At 33.6% G+C, this 20,891-nt stretch overlaps 4 protein-coding genes across 5 annotated transcripts; 3 read left to right on the top strand and 1 right to left on the bottom strand.

The window, feature by feature from the left end:
- Positions 1–3,347: 3,347 nt before the first annotated feature.
- Positions 3,348–5,160, bottom strand: LOC18043291. Of its 2 annotated transcripts, none has more exons than XM_024186483.1 (3): positions 5,045–5,160; positions 3,937–4,614; positions 3,348–3,847 (listed from the first exon to the last, which is right to left on the bottom strand). In XM_024186483.1, the coding sequence occupies exons 2-3, from the start codon at positions 4,537–4,539 to the stop codon at positions 3,629–3,631; spliced, it is 822 nt and encodes a 273-aa protein (XP_024042251.1). In that variant the 5' UTR covers positions 4,540–4,614; positions 5,045–5,160; the 3' UTR covers positions 3,348–3,628. The 2 variants fall into 2 exon arrangements, with proteins under 2 accessions (XP_024042251.1, XP_006437981.1); XM_006437918.2 differs by lacking the exon at positions 5,045–5,160 and adding an exon at positions 4,879–4,918.
- A 3,828-nt stretch (positions 5,161–8,988) lies between these two features.
- On the top strand, positions 8,989–10,140 carry LOC18043290 (heavy metal-associated isoprenylated plant protein 8). The gene is made up of 5 exons (XM_006437917.1): positions 8,989–8,997; positions 9,126–9,279; positions 9,421–9,599; positions 9,694–9,781; positions 9,878–10,140. The coding sequence occupies exons 1-5, from the start codon at positions 8,989–8,991 to the stop codon at positions 10,138–10,140; spliced, it is 693 nt and encodes a 230-aa protein (XP_006437980.1).
- Positions 10,141–12,336: 2,196 nt separating this feature from the next.
- On the top strand, positions 12,337–15,710 carry LOC18044832. The gene is made up of 4 exons (XM_006437916.2): positions 12,337–13,209; positions 13,687–13,927; positions 14,995–15,112; positions 15,202–15,710. Exons 1-4 carry the CDS (start codon positions 12,626–12,628, stop codon positions 15,291–15,293), a joined length of 1,035 nt encoding a protein of 344 aa, XP_006437979.1. The 5' UTR covers positions 12,337–12,625; the 3' UTR covers positions 15,294–15,710.
- Positions 15,711–16,175: 465 nt separating this feature from the next.
- LOC18044831 (50S ribosomal protein L18) lies at positions 16,176–17,674 on the top strand. The gene is given in 3 exon segments (XM_024186577.1): positions 16,176–16,322; positions 17,075–17,306; positions 17,309–17,674. Coding segments are annotated over 2 exon segments (342 nt in total). The 5' UTR covers positions 16,176–16,322; positions 17,075–17,260; the 3' UTR covers positions 17,605–17,674.
- Positions 17,675–20,891: the final 3,217 nt, after the last annotated feature.

The raw sequence follows: 20,891 nt of genomic DNA, 5'->3' as shown, positions 1-20,891 counted from the left end.
ACTATAGGGGGCTCGGTTAATTACTCAGTTCCTTAAGTTTTATTGGAATAAATATGTTTTTATGTGGCTGGTAGATTGAGATGCTGATAAAAATCCTAAATAGTGCAAAAGGGTTGGTCGTTTTCCGGCGTAAAGAACTTGGTATGTTGAAACTTTACAGACGCGCCAGGCCAGATCCTTAACAAATACTTTCTTAGCATATTCTAAGTTATATACAAATGTCAATTTCATTTAGGGTCAGTTTTATTGTAACTTTAAAAATAATTGTTGTTGTTACCTGTGTTTTTTTTTTAAAAATAATTAATTATGAAGAGAATCAATTAAACGTTGGATATAATTTATTTTTAAAAGTGTCATGAGTTTTAAAAGCAGTCGTATTTATTTGATAAATGTTGTTGTTAAAATATCAAAAAAATATAAATAATTGATTGGACATAATATTGAATAAAATTTATTTACTAATTTATAAATATGTATATAAATATTTTTAATTGTGTATATATAAAAATTAATAATTAAAATAAATATTTTATATCATTAAATTTATTTTTTATTTTGATATCTCAATTAATAATAATAATAATATTTTGAAGTAAATCATTTTATTTTCTAATTAATAAGTATACTTTTGGAGTTTTATAATATATATGAGAATATATATAGAATTATATTAAATATAAAATTATTTCTCATAATTATATTTTAAATAATTATTTATTCCCTGTTATTCAAAATCTATTGGATGATAGAGTGATTTCAGTGAAAGTAATTTTTTATAAAAAAAATTAAATATTAAAAATAACCTATTAACTTTTCAAAACCTGTATTAAAGCTTTGTGACATGTGAGTAGTTTCCCATTCGAAAATTGAATTGTAATAAAATTTTATAGACCATGCCTCCCATTTTATTAGTAGGATCAATAGTAGAGATTCATTGTCATACACGCACACACAAACTAAATCTACCTCCTCCAGCCTTGGCCGAAGTGGTGGGCTGCTGCCCTCACAATCTTGTGAGGGCAGCGGTTCTGGCCCCCACAAAAGCATTGTGAGGGTTAAATGTTCTTTATATTTAAAAATCTTTCTTTCTTGCGAAATACAAATGTAGTATGGACATTCTTCTCCTGTGAGGGATTATTTGTCTGGACATGTACTTTATAGAATTTATTGTAATAATATAAGTCCCAATCATGTATATCTGATTGTAAATATCAGTGTAATATCTCTGCTACACTAAGTAGTTGTTGTAAATATCTGTGTAATGCAGTAATCTGATGATTAATCAGTATTCAAAAAAAAATCTACCTCCTCCGTACGTACTTTTTCTTGTTAAAAAATGTATTCAGTCTTCTCCTGTTAATATCCGTCATTTCGTAAATTCTAAAAAAGGTCAGCACAGCCGACCAAAAGCACAGAGAACGGTGTGAAAATGGAGTCAGTGAGCCGAATGCATGTCAACATGCCATTGGACGGACGGCAAAATTGTGTTTACTTTTTTCAACAACCACAGTTTTATGCTTCATTTGCGCTTTTGCATGAATTCGCGTTTTATTTTATTTTTCTTTCTTTCTTTCTCAAATGTACTGATCAGACCTCTTTCAAGTTCTTACTTTCAGAAAAGATCAACAATTCATACATCTTTTGAACTAAAATAGTAAAATACCCGTAAAAATTAAAACAAAGAAGACTCAAAACCCCAAATTAGCACAAATTGATCGCCCACTTCGCGCAATTGCACGCAACTAATAGCTTGACCTCCGACGGCGGCTTCCTCCACTTCCGGTAATGATTTAGTGCAACCTGCACATATGACGGCTTCCTTCGTTCAATGGCTGTCGACTGGACTTCAAGATCGCACAAACCCGACTGATCAGGACTTCCCTCGTTCAATGGTAGCTTCACTTCCTTAAAGGGCTTTGTGTTCAATTCGTAGTTATGCTCCGCTTTGTGTTGAATAAATTGTTTGTTTGATGTACTATTGCTGATTGTTAAGCATTAATATATGTATTGGATATGAAAATTTTGAAATTTTCTTAAGATTAAGGTTTATAAAATATGATACATCAGATGCTTGTTAACATGCCTGAGAAATTTTTACTATAAAATGACTATAGTAAAATGAGTTTAAAGAGAAGATTGGCGTCAGTGTTGCCTTCGATGGTGTCAGCATTTGCCCACGGGCGTCCCCATGCCATTGCTCATTGCAATGTGGGCGGCAATATGCTGTCTCCCGTTATTTATTTATTTATTTATTTTTTTTAACATTTTTAAGGGGAAAAAAGTGTAGCAACATTATGTGGGAGAGGCTTATTAGGCCTCAAAATAAATTTTAGAATCATAAAAGCACAAAACACACGGGAAAAAGGGGATGACTTATAGCAAAAATGAAGCGAATGAGAAAATCAAACAAAATAACAACTCAAAAAAAAAAAAAAAGGCCACGCTCCCACTGCTTGGATGACATCAATTGTTGTCCGGATCAAAGCACTTGTTAATTTGAGCGACAAGTACTAATTGCCCATATCATAGGTGCCTGTGAGTCTGAGCAATATATGTTAGATACCAGACGATAGACACTAATCGCTTAGATCACAGGTGCTTCTAAGTCTATGCAAGAAACCTGTCTGAACAACGAATACTGACCGTCTAAATTGTGAGTTTCATCTTTAAAATCGTGGAATAACTAATTTTACCATATATTTAGTAATTTATGAATCTTTTAATTAATATCAACTATTAAATATATTATTTACACTGTAGTAAAATCAACAGATATGGCCTTTTGTGTTAAACTGACCCCAAAAAAATTAAAAAATTGAACAAACACTAACCTTAATATTTCTTCTTATTTTTTTAAAATTTATTAATGATTTTTAACGTGACTGCTTGGATAAAAATGATTATTTAATGAAGGCGAGACGGGTAAAATAGAAAGTGCATTTTTTAAAGTGTGAAGATCAGATTTGACTATTGCGCGAAAGTTTAGTCACATGTGTAAGGAATATTTTAATCCAAAAGACTTGTAAATGTTGATATTATTCGACAATCGAACCAATCCCTGTTATTATTCGGAAGGAGATGGAAATCACTTCAAGCACTTCTAACGGAATGAAAAAAAGAACCGAAACATACGCAAAATATCAAGAATGAGTGCAAAGATATCAGTCCCCCTTCCCTCCCTTCTCAGTTGCCATCCTTAAATGTATCAGGATCCTTATAACTAGTGTGTGTGAATTCCCACCACGAGACACCAGTTTCTTTTTCCGATCACGGCAATGATACATGGCCATGTTAATTTAAAATATAACTTTTTTCACCGTCATCCATGCATCATGATTAGTGGTAACATGAACTTTTATGATTAATGAACCTAATGATTAAAGAAATTCGTCAACAGTCTTCATTACATTAATTATGCCAGAAAACTACCTCAAATCTATCAGAAGATGAGAGAATACGCAGAAACGAAAAATTAAAATCTCCAAGTCCGCCTGAAATCAGGATTTTGCGGCAAAGATAGAAAGTTTCTTGGTAAGTGGGATTTAAAAGCAGTGGAACAACAAGTGTTTAGGACGCGTCGTTCTCATTCCCACATGTATCCGCTCAATAGCTGTAACAAAGCAGCAAATCAATCAGCTTTCTTAGCCATGGATTTGGATTCAGATTTGCTTGCAGCCGCAGACCGTTTATCCTCTGCCATCTTTCCTTGAATTTCATCCCTCTCCTTGAAGTACCTTTCGAAGGCCCGAGGAAGGAATAATGGAATCAGAAAGCAAAATAGATTACTAGCAAAGTAGGCAAGATTGGCAACTGCAAGAACCCTCCCGAACCAATACCATGCCGCATCCTGCACCGCAAACATTAACCCAATTCTAAGGAGCATGACATGTCGGATTACGTGAATGACAAGAAAAAGATTGCCCAAGAATGAATTACCTTGACTTCCGCATTTGCGGGCAGAGTTTTGTTAAACCACGCATCATTTATCCAATCAATGATAAGAAAGAGCCTCTTCACTGTATAGAGCAACGGTACCAGCGCCCTCACTGGAGGTGAAAACATAGATAACCCGCTGATAACATTCTCCGTTAGTATTTGAAATGACAGCAAGAACAAGTGAGGTGTTGTACAGCGAACCGCATCCTCATCACCCCTTGCAAAGCCTCCCAAGACATATGCTAGTGGCAAGAAGAGCCCAATTGTGGTGCCTACAACCACATAGAACCTGAAGAATTTGCCTCCGCGGAATAGCTCCTGCGAACCAGAGGAAGAATTACCGTGCGCAGGGAAGGCCAAGCGCGATAGAGCTATAAGGTAAGCCGAGGCAAAGGCAGGAAAGACTAAATCTAGGAGAGGGACAAGGCCACTGGCTGAGAAAACTGTAATGAACGCCACTAACTGGAGTTCTATGACACGCAATGATCCCATGACGTCCCCGCCAACTGCCTGTTGCTGCCGGGCATTGGGAGGGGGATTCTCGTCGGTAGTTGTGGTTTTGTCCTGCTCATTGCGAGGAACAGCAAGCGATACACCAGACATTTGTCCTTTCACTTTATGGTCCTTGAGGTTAAGGTGGAAATAATAAACTGCTTGCGTTTTGGTGCTATTCAAAACCTGAAGAGAAACATTACGACAGTATGAAATTCACAATAAATGGGCCAGAAAATTAAACAGTAGTACTGTAAATTTAATTCAAAGTTATCATTGGACTGGTTTCCTAATTAGGTATCCAATTTCACATTTTTGGAAGAGAGGCTCCATGAGAAGTGGTCACAAAATCTTGTTACGAACAAGCCACAACAGATGCAGTGAAACCCTAAGGAAGGTTCAATTCAATTTAAAACAAAATATATATCAACAATTTTCATGAACAATTACCAGATGTTCTGAAAAACGATGAATCTAAATCACAGGGCTCAGAAGGAGAAGCTTTACATAAATATTAAGCAGTGTATATGTTAAGCAACAAAGTAATTTGAAAAAGTAATAAGAGAGAGAGAGAGAGAGAATTGATGGAGAAAGAGAGAGAAAGAACAGATCTTACTGAGGAAAATGAGTGAGTGCAAGTGATAATGAATCATTCAAAACCAGAGCGTAGGAATAGAGAGGGCCAACTTGTCTCGTGGGAAGATTTCATTTGCTTTACAAAATTATACCGAGCGGGCGGCCACGCCCCTGGAAACAATCTTTTGTTCGGACGTGTAGTCTTTGCATTTGCGACACGTGGTTTTTGGGGTCAGCCGTGTGGCCGGGATCTGCCACCTGTCTCTCTGTTTAAGCGGCGCTTTTGCTTATCGTTCTGCTCTCCCGTTTTGAAAACCAAGGGATGGACCGGTTAAGTTTAACCCGATCCAAATATGTGAAACCGAAGCTAAACCCAACCGTTTACTCAAACCCAAAGTTCAAACTTTAAGCACCCGTATCCAGATGTATAAAATATTAAAATGGTCCAGGCCGACACAAAACACGGCATGAAAGTCCAAATAGATGTGTGCGACTGCGAGCTCATTTATTAATAGTGATTTACCCATACTCTCTTGCTTCGCCATTGAAGTCTTGGATTATATACAGCATTGCCTATTAACAATTATTATTATTATTAATGAGAATTGAAGCCGCTTCTAATCACATTAATTATCTTAAAAAATAATCTTGAGAATGTATGCTCTCACAGCTCAGTCGATTATGCCATTAATTTGTGTAGCACGCTCCATGTTCATGATCACCTGACTGCATATTTGCATAGGCAGAAGAGAGAGAGAGAGAAAAAAAAGAAAAAGAAAAAAGAAACTGATCAAGACAGCCACCATCCAATGAAGAATATTTTGAAGAAACTTCGGAGCTTATCTTTAAGGGATGCTAAGCGCGAAGAACCTTCAATGGAAGGACCGGTTTGTACTTGTCAACATCCCTATTAATTTATATATATATTATCTTGAACTCATGAACTGTATACATGTTGGCCTCAGGAAACGATTGTGGTCTTGAAGTTTAATGCCCACTGTCCTCAGTGTTGTAAGAAGCAAGTAAGGAATTGCATCAAGAAGGCTAGAGGTGGCATGTGTCTGTTAACACAATTTTCATCAGCTGAATGGAAGAATTAAATCAATTTGAATTAATATATTTTTCCTCTAATTTCTACCTTATTATTATTTTTTACTCTTTTTTTTTTTTTTAATTTAAGGAGTTGTAAGCGTACGGAAAGAGAACAAGCCGAAGTTACGGGCACCTTCCGTGTTGAAAATCTGAAAGCACACATATTCAAAGATCTTCATAAGCATGTGGAGATTGTGAGCCAAACTTTTGCAACCGGCGAAGGGTCCAATGACAGGGACGACAAGGAGAGAGACAGTAGCAGCGATGATGAACTGCATGTTGAAGATTGAACGTGAAATTTTCATAGGAATAATTGAGAAGATGGATAAGATAAGAAGATATAAATAACATCAATTATTCATTATTTTTTTTTCAAATGACAAAATTACCAGGCGCTATTTTTCAAATTTGTACATGTCTTCTTCTTTAATTTATATTAAATAAATAAATAAATTAGAAGGATTCTTTCGTTAGATGCTGCTTGTATATTTATATATTGCTCTTGCAAATACAACCATGATAGGTACTTTAGGAGTTGAGTTCATCAAATCATGAATGAATATCCACATTGTTGACCGAATTAACAGAACATTGGAGAATGAAATACTTAACGATATTATATTAAGGCCTTAACAATATTAACACTTAACAGAACATCGGAGGGTGAAAACATTGTTTTTTTTTTTTAAATAATAAAAATATAAAAGTGACGTGTATCTTTTTTTTAATTTAATAAATAAAACAAAAAATTAATTGATTGGGTTGGTTTATATTGAATTCGAACACATATATAAAATATATAAATCAATCCAAAGACATTGGATTTTCCATTTGGGAATCCAATCAAATCCAATAAAGTCAAATTGACAACATTTGAATTAGTTTGGATTGGATCTTGAATACACCAATTTCTAGCTTGGAGTTTTTATTTATTTATTTATTTTTCATCTTTTACCTAGTAAATTCATGATATTATGTTGAAGTTATAGATTGATTTGACGACGTGTCATATGATGAGTTTTGCAAGGACAACTTCTTGTCAAAATGTTATATATGACATATCCTAAAAGGCATCGATGCATAATCTTTACTAGGTGTCATATGAGAATTCTATGGAAAATGATTTGTCGTCTGATAATGTTTTACATAGATGCGATATTGTTTACTAATATTCAATTTCAAAGGCAGTCGTTAAACGTTTCTGACTTATTACTCTTTAAGTTGAAATATTAAAAGATTTCATTTAAACTTCTGTTCTAATCACCAATTTCTAGTTACACGGACGGTAGATCAAAATTCTGCAAATTTAAGTTACCATCTCCCTTCCTCCTTATACATAAAAAAAAATTGTTGAAACATATCAGTGGTTGCTCAATTAATGAAAAATTTTAATTTGCAATAATTTTGATTGTAAGTTGTTAATTACAAGTTGAACCCCACAAATTTAAGGGGCTACCTGTTTTGCCGAAGCAGCTTCTTTGCGCTTGTGAAGTGTTACTGCTGCTTGGACCAATATATTAAGTGTGGATGCCCTCAACTTTTTTTTTAATACAAACATATTGTTAAACCATATTATTTAATAAAATTAATTTTTAATGTAATATAAAATCGTATAGTTAATAGCATGTTTTCATTGACTTTTCTAAATCACATAGTTTAACAGCGTGTCCGCATAATGTTGAAAACCAAGGAAGACTAAACTGCTCAAAAATGACATTATTTGAGCAACAAAAGAATTTTACTAAACTCAACGACTTTATTGCTATTTTGCAAGAAATACTAATACACAACTTACGGCTCACACTTCTTATTTCCCCTTTTATTATTCACTCTTCACTTGATGCATAACCAAATGATATAAGGGGATATTATAGTACATAAGAGCACATCTAAACGATTCAAATAAAAAATTATAAAAAATTAATAACCATTAATTTTCACCTGCCACTAATAATTTTACCTACCACACTTACCATTAATAATTCAAACCTCACCAATTATATATACTCATAGAACCTTTATGAATTGGTCGTATTAATTTGGGCTTTATGAAAGGTACTGTTAGGCTTATTTTTAACACATAAAAAATGAGGGCACCTGAAGGAGATAAAGTAGTATATAATCATTTTAGGGATAATCTAAAAGATAAAAAAACACAAATTTTAATACATTATAAGATAAAATACACTCTATATAATTTTTTTTTTCTTTTTTATCTGTTAACTTATTCTTGACTTTAATACCATCATCACAAATCCCGCATTGGACTAGAGCAGTAAGTTGGTTAATTCTTCTTCTTTTGCTTTGCCCAGGCAGGCTGCGTTACCACCAAAATGATAAAATTGATTAATATCCGTGACCGTAAGCAGCTAATTCGAAGAAGTGTTAAACCAATTGACTTGTTACAAATTGAGCAAGCAGTATCAAAAAGGATTCCAAAACCGTAGACAATAAATCAGTAGCCAATGAATTTCATTATGTATATCAGGAACTTGAATTAGCTGTAATCTCACGGGAAAAAAGAAACTATTTATGAAGCTCATTTGAGAAAGTTCAATTCAATTACTTACTAGATTCGGCCGACGCCATATCTCGTTTTTCATTTAGTATTTCAAGATTATATGAAACAGTAACATATGCTGATGTTTCATGTTCGGTATAATCCATTGTGGCTAATTAACCCAAAACATTTTATAACCGAAAAGAATCATTTTGCATTCAAAATATTTCTCTTCTTATGTAGTAGCAATAATTCCCTAATTATTGATGATAATAAAAACTCATACTAGCTATGTACCGGCAACATTGAACTATTTATTTATATCCTGTTAACCTTTCTTCATTCAACTCCCAATCATACTTGCAATTTCAAATCAAGCCACAAACAGAACAATGGGAGAGGTAATCCACACTATACATTTATAATTTCAGGCGTCGTGTTCTTTTTTTTTTTTTTTAAAAAAACGTTTTAATTAAGGATTTATTTTTTTATATTAGTTGTTTACTATGTAAATTCATATTGTTTTTAGAGAAAAAATAGAAGAAAAAAGATAAATGTGCCACAAAATCAAGGCGACGAAGATAAACAGTCACAAGAGAGAGTTGAGGATATTGTTTTGCAAGTTTACATGCATTGCGATGGATGTGCTACTAAAGTTGCTCACTGCCTCCATGGTTTTGATGGTAATCTTTTCCTTTTTAATCTCTTCTATTAAATATAAATGAATACATGGTTTTTTTTTTTTTAACCTCACTTATATTATGCGATGAACTTTATGATTTATTTTACGTTGCATAACTAAATTTTGTCTTATCATATTTTAGGTGTGGAAAAAGTTAAGCTTGATAGAGCAAACAATAAGGTGATTGTAAGTGGAGAAAAAGCCGAACCATCCAAAGTTATCGAGAGAATTCGTAAAAAATACAGTACAAATGCAGAGCTCATTTCTCCAAAACCAAAAACTAATAATGGCGAAGACAAGAAAGAGCCGCAAAAAAAACAAGTGTGTTTTTCATTAAACCCTTTTTTTTTCAACTGTACTGTGTTGTCTAGAAATTTTTATATTTTCTTATTAATTTTCTATTCTATCCATGCAGCCTCAAGTGAAGGTCGTGATCCTCAAAATGTACATGCACTGTGAAGGTTGTGCTCGTGATATTAAGAAAAATATAGCGAGAATCGATGGTAATTTTGACATCTAAATTTATTTATATAACTCATTGTTCATTATTAGTTACTATTCTTTTTTTTTTACTCATTATTTATCTTCATAATTTTCAGGAGTTTTAACTGTGGAACCAGATATGAGTAAATCTCAAGTGACAGTAAAGGGAGAATTTGATCCACCAAAGTTGGCTGAAGCAATCACAAAACGACTAGGAAAGTTTGTAGAGATTGTGAAAGAAGAGGCAGCGAAGAGCAAGAAGAACCATAAAAATGATAATGAAAATAATATGATGCATTATCCTCCTCAACATCCCTTTAATAAGAATTTTTATAGCTGTCTCAGTGATGAAGCTATTCATTCATGCTTCGTGATGTAAATTAAGCTATTTGAGTGAGCCAATCTGGAAACAAGAATAAAATAATGAGGAGGGTGACTTTTTATTTTTGTGTATAACTAAAGATGATTATGAATGATCCCCACTAAACACATCATTTGGGAGGGGTAAAGAGTCTTAACCGTGACTACACCCCGAATCCGGATTAGTCGGGGCCTAATGCGGTTGCCAGAAATCGGGTGGTTTAAACAAAAAAAAAAAAAAGATGATTATGAATAACCAAAAAAATATAATCTTAAAAATGGCAAGACTCATGAGGTTTTCAAGTTTATGACTCTCTTATCGTTTAATAATTATACGATATTATTTAATTACATAGATAATACAGGTGATATAATGTTGATATTTTAATGTAGGGATGATTTTAAACAGAAAATGAAAATATAGCATGTAATGCACACCTCTTTAGACTGATCTAATTGGAAATATAATTAAGTACATGTTAGTTATATTCATAGATATTAAAAATTAATATTCTTCTTAAAAAATATTAAGATATAATATTATATCTGTGTTAATAAATTAAAACTTTTACCAATAGAAAGGACGGCATTGTAAATTAATTAATTTTGTCTTCATCAGACCTCTTCTATTTTATTTTTTTAAATGAGAAATTAAACATAAATAATACAATTCCATCTTTAATCTATTATCAATGTGATCAATAACACTAATAAAAAGATCTATATTTCAACTAATAGTATGACATCAATTAGTGACAAACATATGTTAAGCAATTGTTTTTATATGATCGTTAATGTGATAATTATGTGCATTAATTAATGAGTAATATATCAAATATATGACATGCTGTAGTCAATGGAAAATGTGAATTCCTTATATGTGAAAATGGCTTTTCTTTTATCGGATTGTTTTTATTTTCTAGCAGCATTATTTCTTCTTCCCCGACAACGAATATTTCTTGACGTCGTTAAAATTTTCAATAAATTCAATTATTTAGGTCATGATGAAAGTTAGTCTTTTCAAAGGAAGCGATCCGGTGAACATCAAGCCGCGTGGGCAACTCTAATTCGGAGAATTGTGGTTGAAATTTTCCCAATGAACACTGGACATGTGTAGATAAAAAATCCTTCTCTTAAAATTGTGATTTTTGAAGGATTTGACTCTATACTTGTCAGCATTTTGTAAATGCTTAGCTAAATATATGACAAATTTTTTTTAAAAAGTTGTGCGACTTTTCCAATGAGTTTGCAAAGTCTAAGAGATGTTCTTTCTTGAGATGTTATCTTCTAAGTTTGGTTTGAGAAAAACAAAGAAAAAAAAAAAGAAAAAGAAGAAGAAATGGGTCTTGGGGAAAAAAATAAATCAAAGGTTATTTTTGAGATGTAATATGGTGTAAATAGAAAAGTTTGATTTTTAAATTTTACAAGAGAGTATTCTTAGTAATTGAGTGTTTTAAGTAGTTTTTAAGGGGTCCAACTCGGTACCACAGCTGTACCAAACCATTAGATTCAGTTATGGTGACAATTGTAGACTGATTCAATGGTTAGGTGCAGCTGTGGTACGGTACTACAATTGTACCATAGTTTTGCCCGTTTTAAAGTAGGTTTTCTAAATCATTTATTTATTTTCTAAAAATTATAAAGAATGAGTGAATAGAAAAAATTACATTGACTAAATTTTACTACTTAAATAATGAAAAATGATCCATTAAGTACTAGTACCTAACATAGAATAAGTACTTAAATATTTAGTAAAATTCAATAATTAATTATAAATAATTCTATAAATTACAGCATCACATAACATCTGTCATTTAATAGAAGGTGAACGCAATGAACCACTAAATCATCACCCTTGTCAAATGTAGCCGTTGAGATTTCATTTATTTATTTAAAATAGCCGTTGAGAGACTAGTATCCTCATTGCACGAGTATTCCCATTGGATAGTTCGAAACATGTGGTCCCACATAACTGACGTGTTTTGATTCTATTGGGTATCAAGCAAAACTCTACGCATCGTGGCTCACCTACCAAAACCAAAGCATGTTCCCAACAGAGCGAAGGACTAGAACTTAAAAAGCCAAAAAAAAAAAAAAACTAATAACGTCTTTTTTTTATTTAAAGAAACTAATAACGTCTTTTTTTTTTTTTATAAAAACTTATAACGTCTTATTTCCAAAGAAATATTTTATAAAAAAAAGTAATAAAATAAAACTCTGGCTCAGGTTTAGTGGTCATGGTCCACAGGCTTGCGTTAGCATCTCAAACAGTCTTATTTCTTGAGACCCTAAACACCCCCAGATATTAACACGTGTCATATAACTCTCCCGCGTTGACATCTATCCGTTAACCCCACTCCCTCCCCTCTCTCTCTCTTTCTCTCTCTTCTTTCTGCAATCCTCTTTCTTTGAATCAAAGAAGAGAAGAGAAATCTTGAAAATTTAAAAAACAAAAAAGAGGTTAAATTGCAAGATAAATTCAAAAGAAAGGTTGTAAATTTCAAATGGGTAAATTGTTGTGCGACTCCACGACCGTTGCTGCGGAGACATTTCAAACTGCATCACCAACCGTAAGTTGGAGAGACCCGTCGCCGACCGTCGATCTTGTTGACCAGTCAGCCGACGTAACGGCCTCCACGACATCAATTGGGGTCGCCGCGTGGGGGGAAGTGATAGGTCTAGAGGAGCAGCAGAGGCGGCATTTGGAGAGGCTCCACTCAAAGGGGGTTCTTTGGAAGCACCCGGAGGACCAGTCGCGGTCGATCGTGTTTAAGCTTTCCCACGGAGGGGAGGTGTCGGCGGATGGGAACTGTCTTTTCACGGCTTCTCAGAAGGCGATGACGGCGCGTGATGTGGACGCGCGGGAGTTACGGAGACGGACGGTGAGGAGGTTCTTGGAAGATCTCGGATCTGTGGGTGAAGGGCAGAGAGAAATGATAAATGACGCGATTAGGCACATGTACTCACCGGATCTGAAGAACGGGTGGGGAATCCACGTAGTCCAAGAAGTGAAATTGTTGGCCAAGAAAGAAGATCGGGTCGGGTTAGATTCCGCAATCGATGAGCTCGTTCAGCTCGGCATGCAAAGGTACTATTTTATTTTTATTTTTATTCAAAAAAAATAGAAATATTATATTTTCTTTACATGCGAGTTGGTCTGTTTTTTGGGTTAGATTTGGGGCTTAGGCTGTCTGTTTGTTTGACAGGAAAATCTTGGAAAAGGAAGTTACTGTAAAATTGATTTTTTATTTTTGGGGATTTATTAACCTTTTTTCTCCTGTTATTTTAAATGGATTAATTATAAATATTTATTTCTAGAAACAAAAAATAAATAATCATTATTTTTGGTCAGCAAAAACTGAAAAATTCAACTGGAAATGGATTCATTTGTATTATTTTTCTTTGTTTTCTTAGCAATCAGAAATGAGTTTTATTCTCTCCTATTGGTTATCTTGTTGATAATTTACGCACTTATGGTTCTTTTAATATTGCGAATGTTATTTTGATTGTTGTAGCAGCTAGTTATTATCTGTTTTTTTTTATTATTTACTTTTTCTGATTGAAGAGAAATGGCGGCTGAATCTATATACAAAGAGAGATGTATGCTTGTGAGTGATGGTCCGAGTTGGGCCAAGTACATGTTGATCTCTGGTTCACATGATGATGAATATGATATCATCACTTTGCAGTATACTGAGGACGGTTTATTGTCCGTAGATGAGAACAGAGAAGGTCACGCTGCAGCCTTTGGAGATGATATAGCTATTGAATGTCTTGCTACAGAGTTCAATCGAGAGATATATGTGGTGAGGAATTTGTTGCTAGCTCTGAAATTTTCTTCCCCAAATCTTTTGATTTTTGGAAGTTCATGTTTTTCATATCGATTGCAAGCTGCTTTCACGAATTTGGTTTCACTTTGTTGGTTAACTCAAGTTTGACTCTGGGCCTACTGAATGTTTATTGGTGCATACTGTATCAATATATGTTTCAGTAATGTACATGCGACTGGATTAAGATGTGATATTAATTTGAAGGAATAGATTCGAACTACATGCACAAGTCATGTTAACCCAAATGACTTTTGCTGCTGGAATTCAGTATCTACAAGTTCAATCAGTTTGTAATCGATTGTTGCTTTGACATTTGGGCCATATCTTGTTTGTATTTTTATGGAACCTGTTCTGACGTACTTAGCAAGAAAGAAATGCTTTTCAGTGTTCTTTTCTCACACTGCACAGTTTGTTGCAATGTCCACTTCTCTTGTTATTGGGCCTCTTTTATGAAGTTCATGGTCATTGCATCTTTTCTTTTCCCATAAGAATCTCTTTACTCTCTCAATTATGTAGCAGTTCCTTCCTGTTTAGTTTGGATTACTTTGGCATGTTTCTGTTACCACCATCGACTGTAATGATTGATAGCTTGTTTCAGACTCAAAACCTTTTTTCTCTTGGTGTCAACTTAAAACTGCCTCCCCTCCTTTTGAGTCTTTCCCATTTTTCTATGTTATAATATTCAGTAAAGCACTCACTTACAGCTTGTTTCACTTTCCCTCTTGTGTTGAATTTTCTAAGATACTATAGTGTATTGATGTGAACTTATGCATTTCACTGGGAAGTTTAACCCTCTTGCTTTGCATTTATGAGCTATAGGTGAAAAGAAAATTATTTTTATCTCATTAAAAGAGTTGTCATTTTCTGTGGAATCTGGAATATGTAGTTTGTGCTTTTGCTCTACATTGTTGAATCAGTTGGGTTCTTTTACTTTATTCAGTAATATATTTTCGCATGGGAAGAGTTCCTGCTTTTGCTGAACTTGGCAACGAGAGGCACAGTTATGTGAATCAAGTTTTCTTGTCTTACTTGTGTGATTGCAGGTGCAAGCACATGGATCTGATGCGATGGTTGATGAAGAAAATTGTGTCTTTTTCCTCCCGCATCGTCCAAGGAGCGACATTTGTGAACCTCCAATTTTCCTATTCATGAAAGGAACAGGTAACTTAAGTTTTTTGGTCTTTAACATCTCCACTCTGTTGATTCTTGAACATCCCCATTCACAGCTTGAAGTATTTCCTCACACACAGGTTGGTGTGGTGCTGGAGCTGATCACTATGAACCATTGATAGCCAATGCTTGTTCAGTTATCTCCCATGAGAAGGTTGCTATGGTACTTTAGGGGAGAATAATCATAAATTTTTGTGGCTTAGATTAGAAGTAGAGCTATTCTTTTTCCCCCCCATCCATGGCTTGCAGTTTAGTTCTCCTGATTCTTTATGGAGTCACAATGAGAGCTTCATTGCTTAAGAGTTAAATTTTTGTGTCAACATTTTTTAGAGTTGGTCATCAATGACTCTGACTTGCAGATTCCGTGCCTGCTCTTAAGCCTGTAGTGCTTCTGTAGTTTTTTTCTTCTTTTTTTCCCCTTTTTTTGTGCCGGATTCTTTTGTTCTTTTTGAGTAATTTTCTCTTGGGGGAGGGGTGCTTGTACTGTCTTGGTGCTATTGTGTGGAAGCTAGAATAGTACCGTTTCTGTTGTATTCTATGCTGCACTTGGATTAAGTCTATGAGAGAAATGTCTATTTTAGTTGGCTAAGTTTGTGTAAAGAGAAGGAAGAGGCATCTCTTATTGTTGTTTTGTTTTTGAACAACAAACTTGTATGTTTGCCATGCCGATCAGCCCGGTCCCCTATTTTCAAGCATTTTCTCAAATCTCAGTTCCATCTTGCCTGTGTCGCAAAATTCCGCCAAGACCCGAGAGAGTAATCAATCCAACTCGCTGAAAAATCGCTCATCAAGCGCACTCGTCGTGTGTTATATTATGCCACAAAATTACCGCCACAGTTGTAGCATATACAGAGAACAAACAGCGGTCTAAATAACTTGACTACGTAACTTCTAAGGGTCGACCGATTATTTTTGTAATTTTATTTGAAAAGTGACACGTGACATAATATATGAGGTAGGGTACATTTTATTGTGATAAACATAATCACACAGTAACATTACAAGTACACGCAGAAATAAACACACACCAACATTACAAGTATACATGCGGTCCAAATCTAACAAGACCCAACTCAAAAATTAAAACCATACGAAACACCTAAAATCAAAGATTGGAAAACCCTAAACACCCCTCATTTCACCTGCCCCTGCTCGCCGCCTGTACTACGTCGGACTGCCGCCTCACTTTTCCGGATAAAAGGTTTGAGTTGCTTCTGTTTCTGCTTCTGCTTCTGCTTCTTCTTCTTTCACTGTTGATTTATGCGCTGACTCAGAAACTTGGAGATTAAAATATTATACGATTAAAGATTTCAAATTTCTCTCTTTTAGATTTTGTGTAGAGTGAAATACTTACATTGATTAATTGATGGCCAACCATCTTATGTCAAATGTAAAAAGGTCAGGGTCATGATTAACTTGGTCTGATAGCATAGGTTTCTTCATTTTTAGTTACGTGAACTACATTTTGCCCTCTACTTAAAATGACAATCTTTAATATATCCATTCAGAATCTGAAAAAATTAATTTACTTTCATTTATTGATAAGATAAAAATAGAATAAATTGAGGTTTTAACACTTTTTAGGATAGATCAAAGATTGACGTTTTATTGAGTAAACTGAAATTTATTTTTTTACTTAGGTCTTGTCTAGGGGATTGAGGTTGGGTAAAAGGTACACTACTAAAAGTGTTTAGCAAATACTAGCTATTATAGCCTGAAAGCTAAGTTGATTTAATTTTACATGTATAATATGAAAATTTTATTATATCTTTACTAATTTTATCAAAATTATTATATAAGAACTATTTTTATTGCATACTATTAATTTTTATTTTACAGTTACATTTTTTTTCTACAATAGATGTAGTTTAAAAGTTACAACACCATAATACCAGATAACCTTTAATTGTGGAAGTTAGAATATATAACCTTATCTTATCTTGTCTGCTGCAGAAAAAGACAATTAAATCAAGTCGCATACGAAGAATTGCTTTTCTCACAATTATGTCTTGATTTGAATAATAATCACGAAATGTGATTCTTCTCCACTAATTCAAGCATTAGATGCTGAAACTATATTTGTACTGAACGTTCTTCATTCAATGTGTAATAATAAAGTATATTTGGCCAAACAGAGATATGGTTGTTCCTCCACCTCGTAGGCCACTCAAACTTACCAACCTTCTGAGCCATATGTACTGAAGATGCACCTCACTAACAAGTATGTGAGTGCGCAAGTGGTCCACTCACCAACGGCCACGGTAGCTTCTTCTGCAAGCTCCCATGAAAAGGCCCTGAGGTCTACAATCGGCTGTACTCGGGATGTGGCAGCTGCTTCCAAGATTGGGAAACTACTGGGTGAGCGTCTCCTTCTCAAGGATATACCTGCTGTTTCTGTTTTCCTTAAGAGAGAACAAAGATATCATGGTAAAGTGAAAGCCATTATCGATTCTCTGAGGGAAGCTGGTGTCAAATTGCTTTAGATTCACTTTCCCTAAAGAATTATAGTAGTTCCTGCCAATCATTTCTGTGAATAGTTCCTTGTGGTGATGATCTGTGGAATGATTATCTAGGAACTTGTATAGTTGTTTGTTTTCATTTGAAATAATTCTTTTCCTTTCAAGATTAAAAATAACGGCAGTTCGTTATTTTCTCTTCCAATTCCTATCTTCTTTGTACCCTTTGCTGCATGCAAGTTAAATTATACTTGTGCTGCTTTTTGTTTCCTTGCGTTAAATTATTATAACTTGAAAGAGCGACTTAAATTTTCATCATTCAATTCACTAGTAGATTAATAAGAACTTAAAATAGTAATTTTTTTTTTTGTTTTTAAGCTTTAAATCCATATCATTAGATTGAATAAATTCGGTGGATGAAATTTTAAGTGAAAAATAAGAAGGAATCCCACCCATATTTAGCTTGATATTGCCCACTATTTGCGTGTAATGGTGATTGTGTTGGGACTTGGGTGGTTTTGAAGACAGCCTAACCCTATGATAAAATTGAATAATTGAATTTGATTTTTACATGCCATAAAAAAGGAAAGAGGATAAATATCAAGATATTTTTATCGTATCTTAGTACCATAAACGCCTTTTAAACCAAACACATGGCAGAAATGTAGTTCTCAATTGACGAAAATGTAACCTTTTCTAATGCTTAAAAAATTTCCCCTTCCTTTTAAGGACCTTCTTTTCTATGTAGTTCCATTTACTTCCAAACACATGTACTCCATCCCTTTCTCTCTTACATTAAGTAAAGGATCTTTTCATAAAGGGGAATAAAAAAGATTCCTTCATTTTACAAAAGCAATATACCCATTCACTGAACCTTCATTTTCAACATTGCATTTTTTCATTTGGGTTTACTTTGCTTTTGATGAATCCGTTGTCATGTTTATGTGGGGTTTTAACTAAGTGACCAAATCGTTCTACAATGTTTTAATGAATGTAAATGTAATGATTCATGCAGTAGTGCATTTCCTTTTCAATCACCTTTTTTCTCTATTCAACAAACGTGCTATACCTAATGCTGCAATAATGGAAGAAAAAAGCAAAGCAAGTTAATAGAAAAAGAATGGCTTATTGGCAATCCCAACCGCCATTTTTTCACCAAGACTACCAGCCTCTTCCAATGTGCACCCATTGAAGGCAAGATAATTTATGGCACAATTCATGGTATCACTACATTTCTTTTAATTATAAAAATCATAATTTAACAGCTAAGTTGTCACAAATAGATTTTATTTTACACTAATTTGAGAATTAGCTTCTCCCATACGTATTATAAACAAAATTCAAAATAGAAAACCATCAACAACAAATTTAGAATCAGATGGAGGCTAGTTAGAGAATGATTACACCACAACATTAAATATATTGAAAATGCTTCCACCCATACTCTTTCTTTTTAATTATTAAATTTATTTAAGTTCTCATTTCTGTCTCTTAACTTATGATATATTATGTACATTATTATAAAATTTAAAATGTCAAAAAAATTTTGAACAAAAAGTGGGCGGATGTTGTACCAAATAATGTTGCATTGAAAATGTACCCCGGCTAAATTTAATTTAATGTTTTAAAAAATAAAAAATAAATGGACACATATTCTCAGCCAGCCATGACTTTTCATAAAGTAATTAACAAAAGCAGCAAGAATACGCCAAAGTGAATCTCAAAAAAAATATCCCACAAACTTTTTTCGCAACTATATAATTCGCATTTGCCTTCCACTTCTATGTTCAGTCAGCTGATGTGTGAATCCTCATCTATAACCATAAGCTGCAGCTTTAACCAAGTACCCCTTTCAAAGTTTCCAAAAATCGCCCGTAAAGTAAATATTAGTGACAATGGATTCGATGAAGAAGATTCAGAAAAAGGGTTGCTATCTTTACAATATGATGTTTTATTCTCTGACAGGATTGGCTTGCAGTGTGTTTTGCTGCCATGCTTATAGGTTTTGTTCTTTGAGTTGTACTTATTGTTCCGTGGAGCAGTTCTTGTTTATGCATGTTCCTCATATTTGGTCTTCGTTTTCTAGCCCCAAGTGCATATTCATAATAGCCAATGTCATCATTGCCTTTCTTGTTGGGGAATCAAATTTTATGGGCTCTTCTGGAAATTCATCATCTCCAGCTACTGACCTTTATGATGAGTACGTTCGGAGAAGCAGAACAAGGCTCCGAGCCAGAGTAGCTGCCCAGAAAATAGACGAGAAAAAACCTCATGAACAGATTGTTGAGCGGAGCGTGAAAAGGGTTCATCAAGTTAAAGACGTGGACAAAGGAAAGCAGACAAAAGTTGAACAAGAGAAAGAAAAAGATGATGAAGATCAAGAAGAGTCTGGATTGCCGGCTGAGGAGCTCAAAAAGAGGGTTGAAGAGTTCATCGCAAGGGTTAACAAGCAAAGGTGGCTTGAAGAAAGAAAATTAATTTGCTGTAAAGCATGAACTAAATACTGATAATGAGTAAATTAATTAATCAAATTATATACGCATATATATAAATTTTCAGTTTGTAGAAATTATTTGTAGGTTTTGTATAATTATGTAGCGACTGTATTTCTTTTCGTTGTTTTTGTAAGATGAAGAAATTAAGATCTTTCTCTGAGTACAGATTGGGATTATATGTTTGTAACCGTTAATTAATATTCTAATAAAAATATTTAAATTCAATTGACTTCCGCTTTCTCCTGCTATATTGGTTTATTTCAAGCAAAGAGAGAATTGATCTTTTGGTGAAATGAATTACAAATTCAATAGTAATACTTGACCCCTCAATTTATCTTAGTAACTTTTTATTTTTCACGTATTTATAAAATGAAGTACATATTTGTTATAACTTATTTAATAGTAATAAATATTTATTTAATCTCATAAGCTCTTATTATAATTTTTATTATTGTTTCATTATTTTTTTAGTAGAGCTTTTAGAGCTTAAATAATCTATTTAACTCTACTAGTAAAAACCCAAATTTTGGGTTTTTGGTAGTAGAGGTTGAAAATTTTTTTTAAATATTAAAATATCCAAAATATACTCTACTTACTTGACAATCTTATTTTATTCTTTTCATAATATAACTTAAAAAAACTTGTCTATTAAAATAATTTCATAAATTTTTAATAAAAACTCTTATTGACAACCAAACAACTAAAATTTTTTAAGTAAAAACTCTATTTAAATAAGTTCTACTTAAAAAATTGTATCAAACGGAGCCTAAGAGATTAAATATCATTACTCTTATAAATTATAGTCTATCGTGAGTTTTC

This window comes from Citrus clementina, unplaced genomic scaffold, assembly GCF_000493195.1.
Source record: "Citrus clementina cultivar Clemenules unplaced genomic scaffold, Citrus_clementina_v1.0 scaffold_4, whole genome shotgun sequence".
In the NCBI taxonomy this organism is placed as follows: Eukaryota; Viridiplantae; Streptophyta; class Magnoliopsida; order Sapindales; family Rutaceae; genus Citrus; species Citrus x clementina.
Note: the sequence above shows the minus strand (reverse complement) of the source record. Positions and strands in the feature narration are given on the sequence as shown.

Bases quoted from the DNA above. Each gene is read 5' to 3' on its own strand.
- LOC18043291 (XM_024186483.1), bottom strand. From the start codon at position 4,539: ATGTCTGGTGTATCGCTTGCTGTTCCTCGCAATGAGCAGGACAAAACC. The intron at 3,848-3,936 runs GTAATTCATTCT...TTTGCGGTGCAG, and splicing joins CCGCAAATGCGGAAGTCAAG to GATGCGGCATGGTATTGGTT.
- LOC18043290 (XM_006437917.1), top strand. The intron at 9,600-9,693 runs GTGTGTTTTTCA...CTATCCATGCAG, and splicing joins AAGAGCCGCAAAAAAAACAA to CCTCAAGTGAAGGTCGTGAT. The intron at 9,782-9,877 runs GTAATTTTGACA...CATAATTTTCAG, and splicing joins AAATATAGCGAGAATCGATG to GAGTTTTAACTGTGGAACCA.
- LOC18044832 (XM_006437916.2), top strand. From the start codon at position 12,626: ATGGGTAAATTGTTGTGCGACTCCACGACCGTTGCTGCGGAGACATTT. The intron at 13,210-13,686 runs GTACTATTTTAT...TTCTGATTGAAG, and splicing joins GTTCAGCTCGGCATGCAAAG to AGAAATGGCGGCTGAATCTA. The intron at 13,928-14,994 runs GTGAGGAATTTG...GTGTGATTGCAG, and splicing joins TCAATCGAGAGATATATGTG to GTGCAAGCACATGGATCTGA.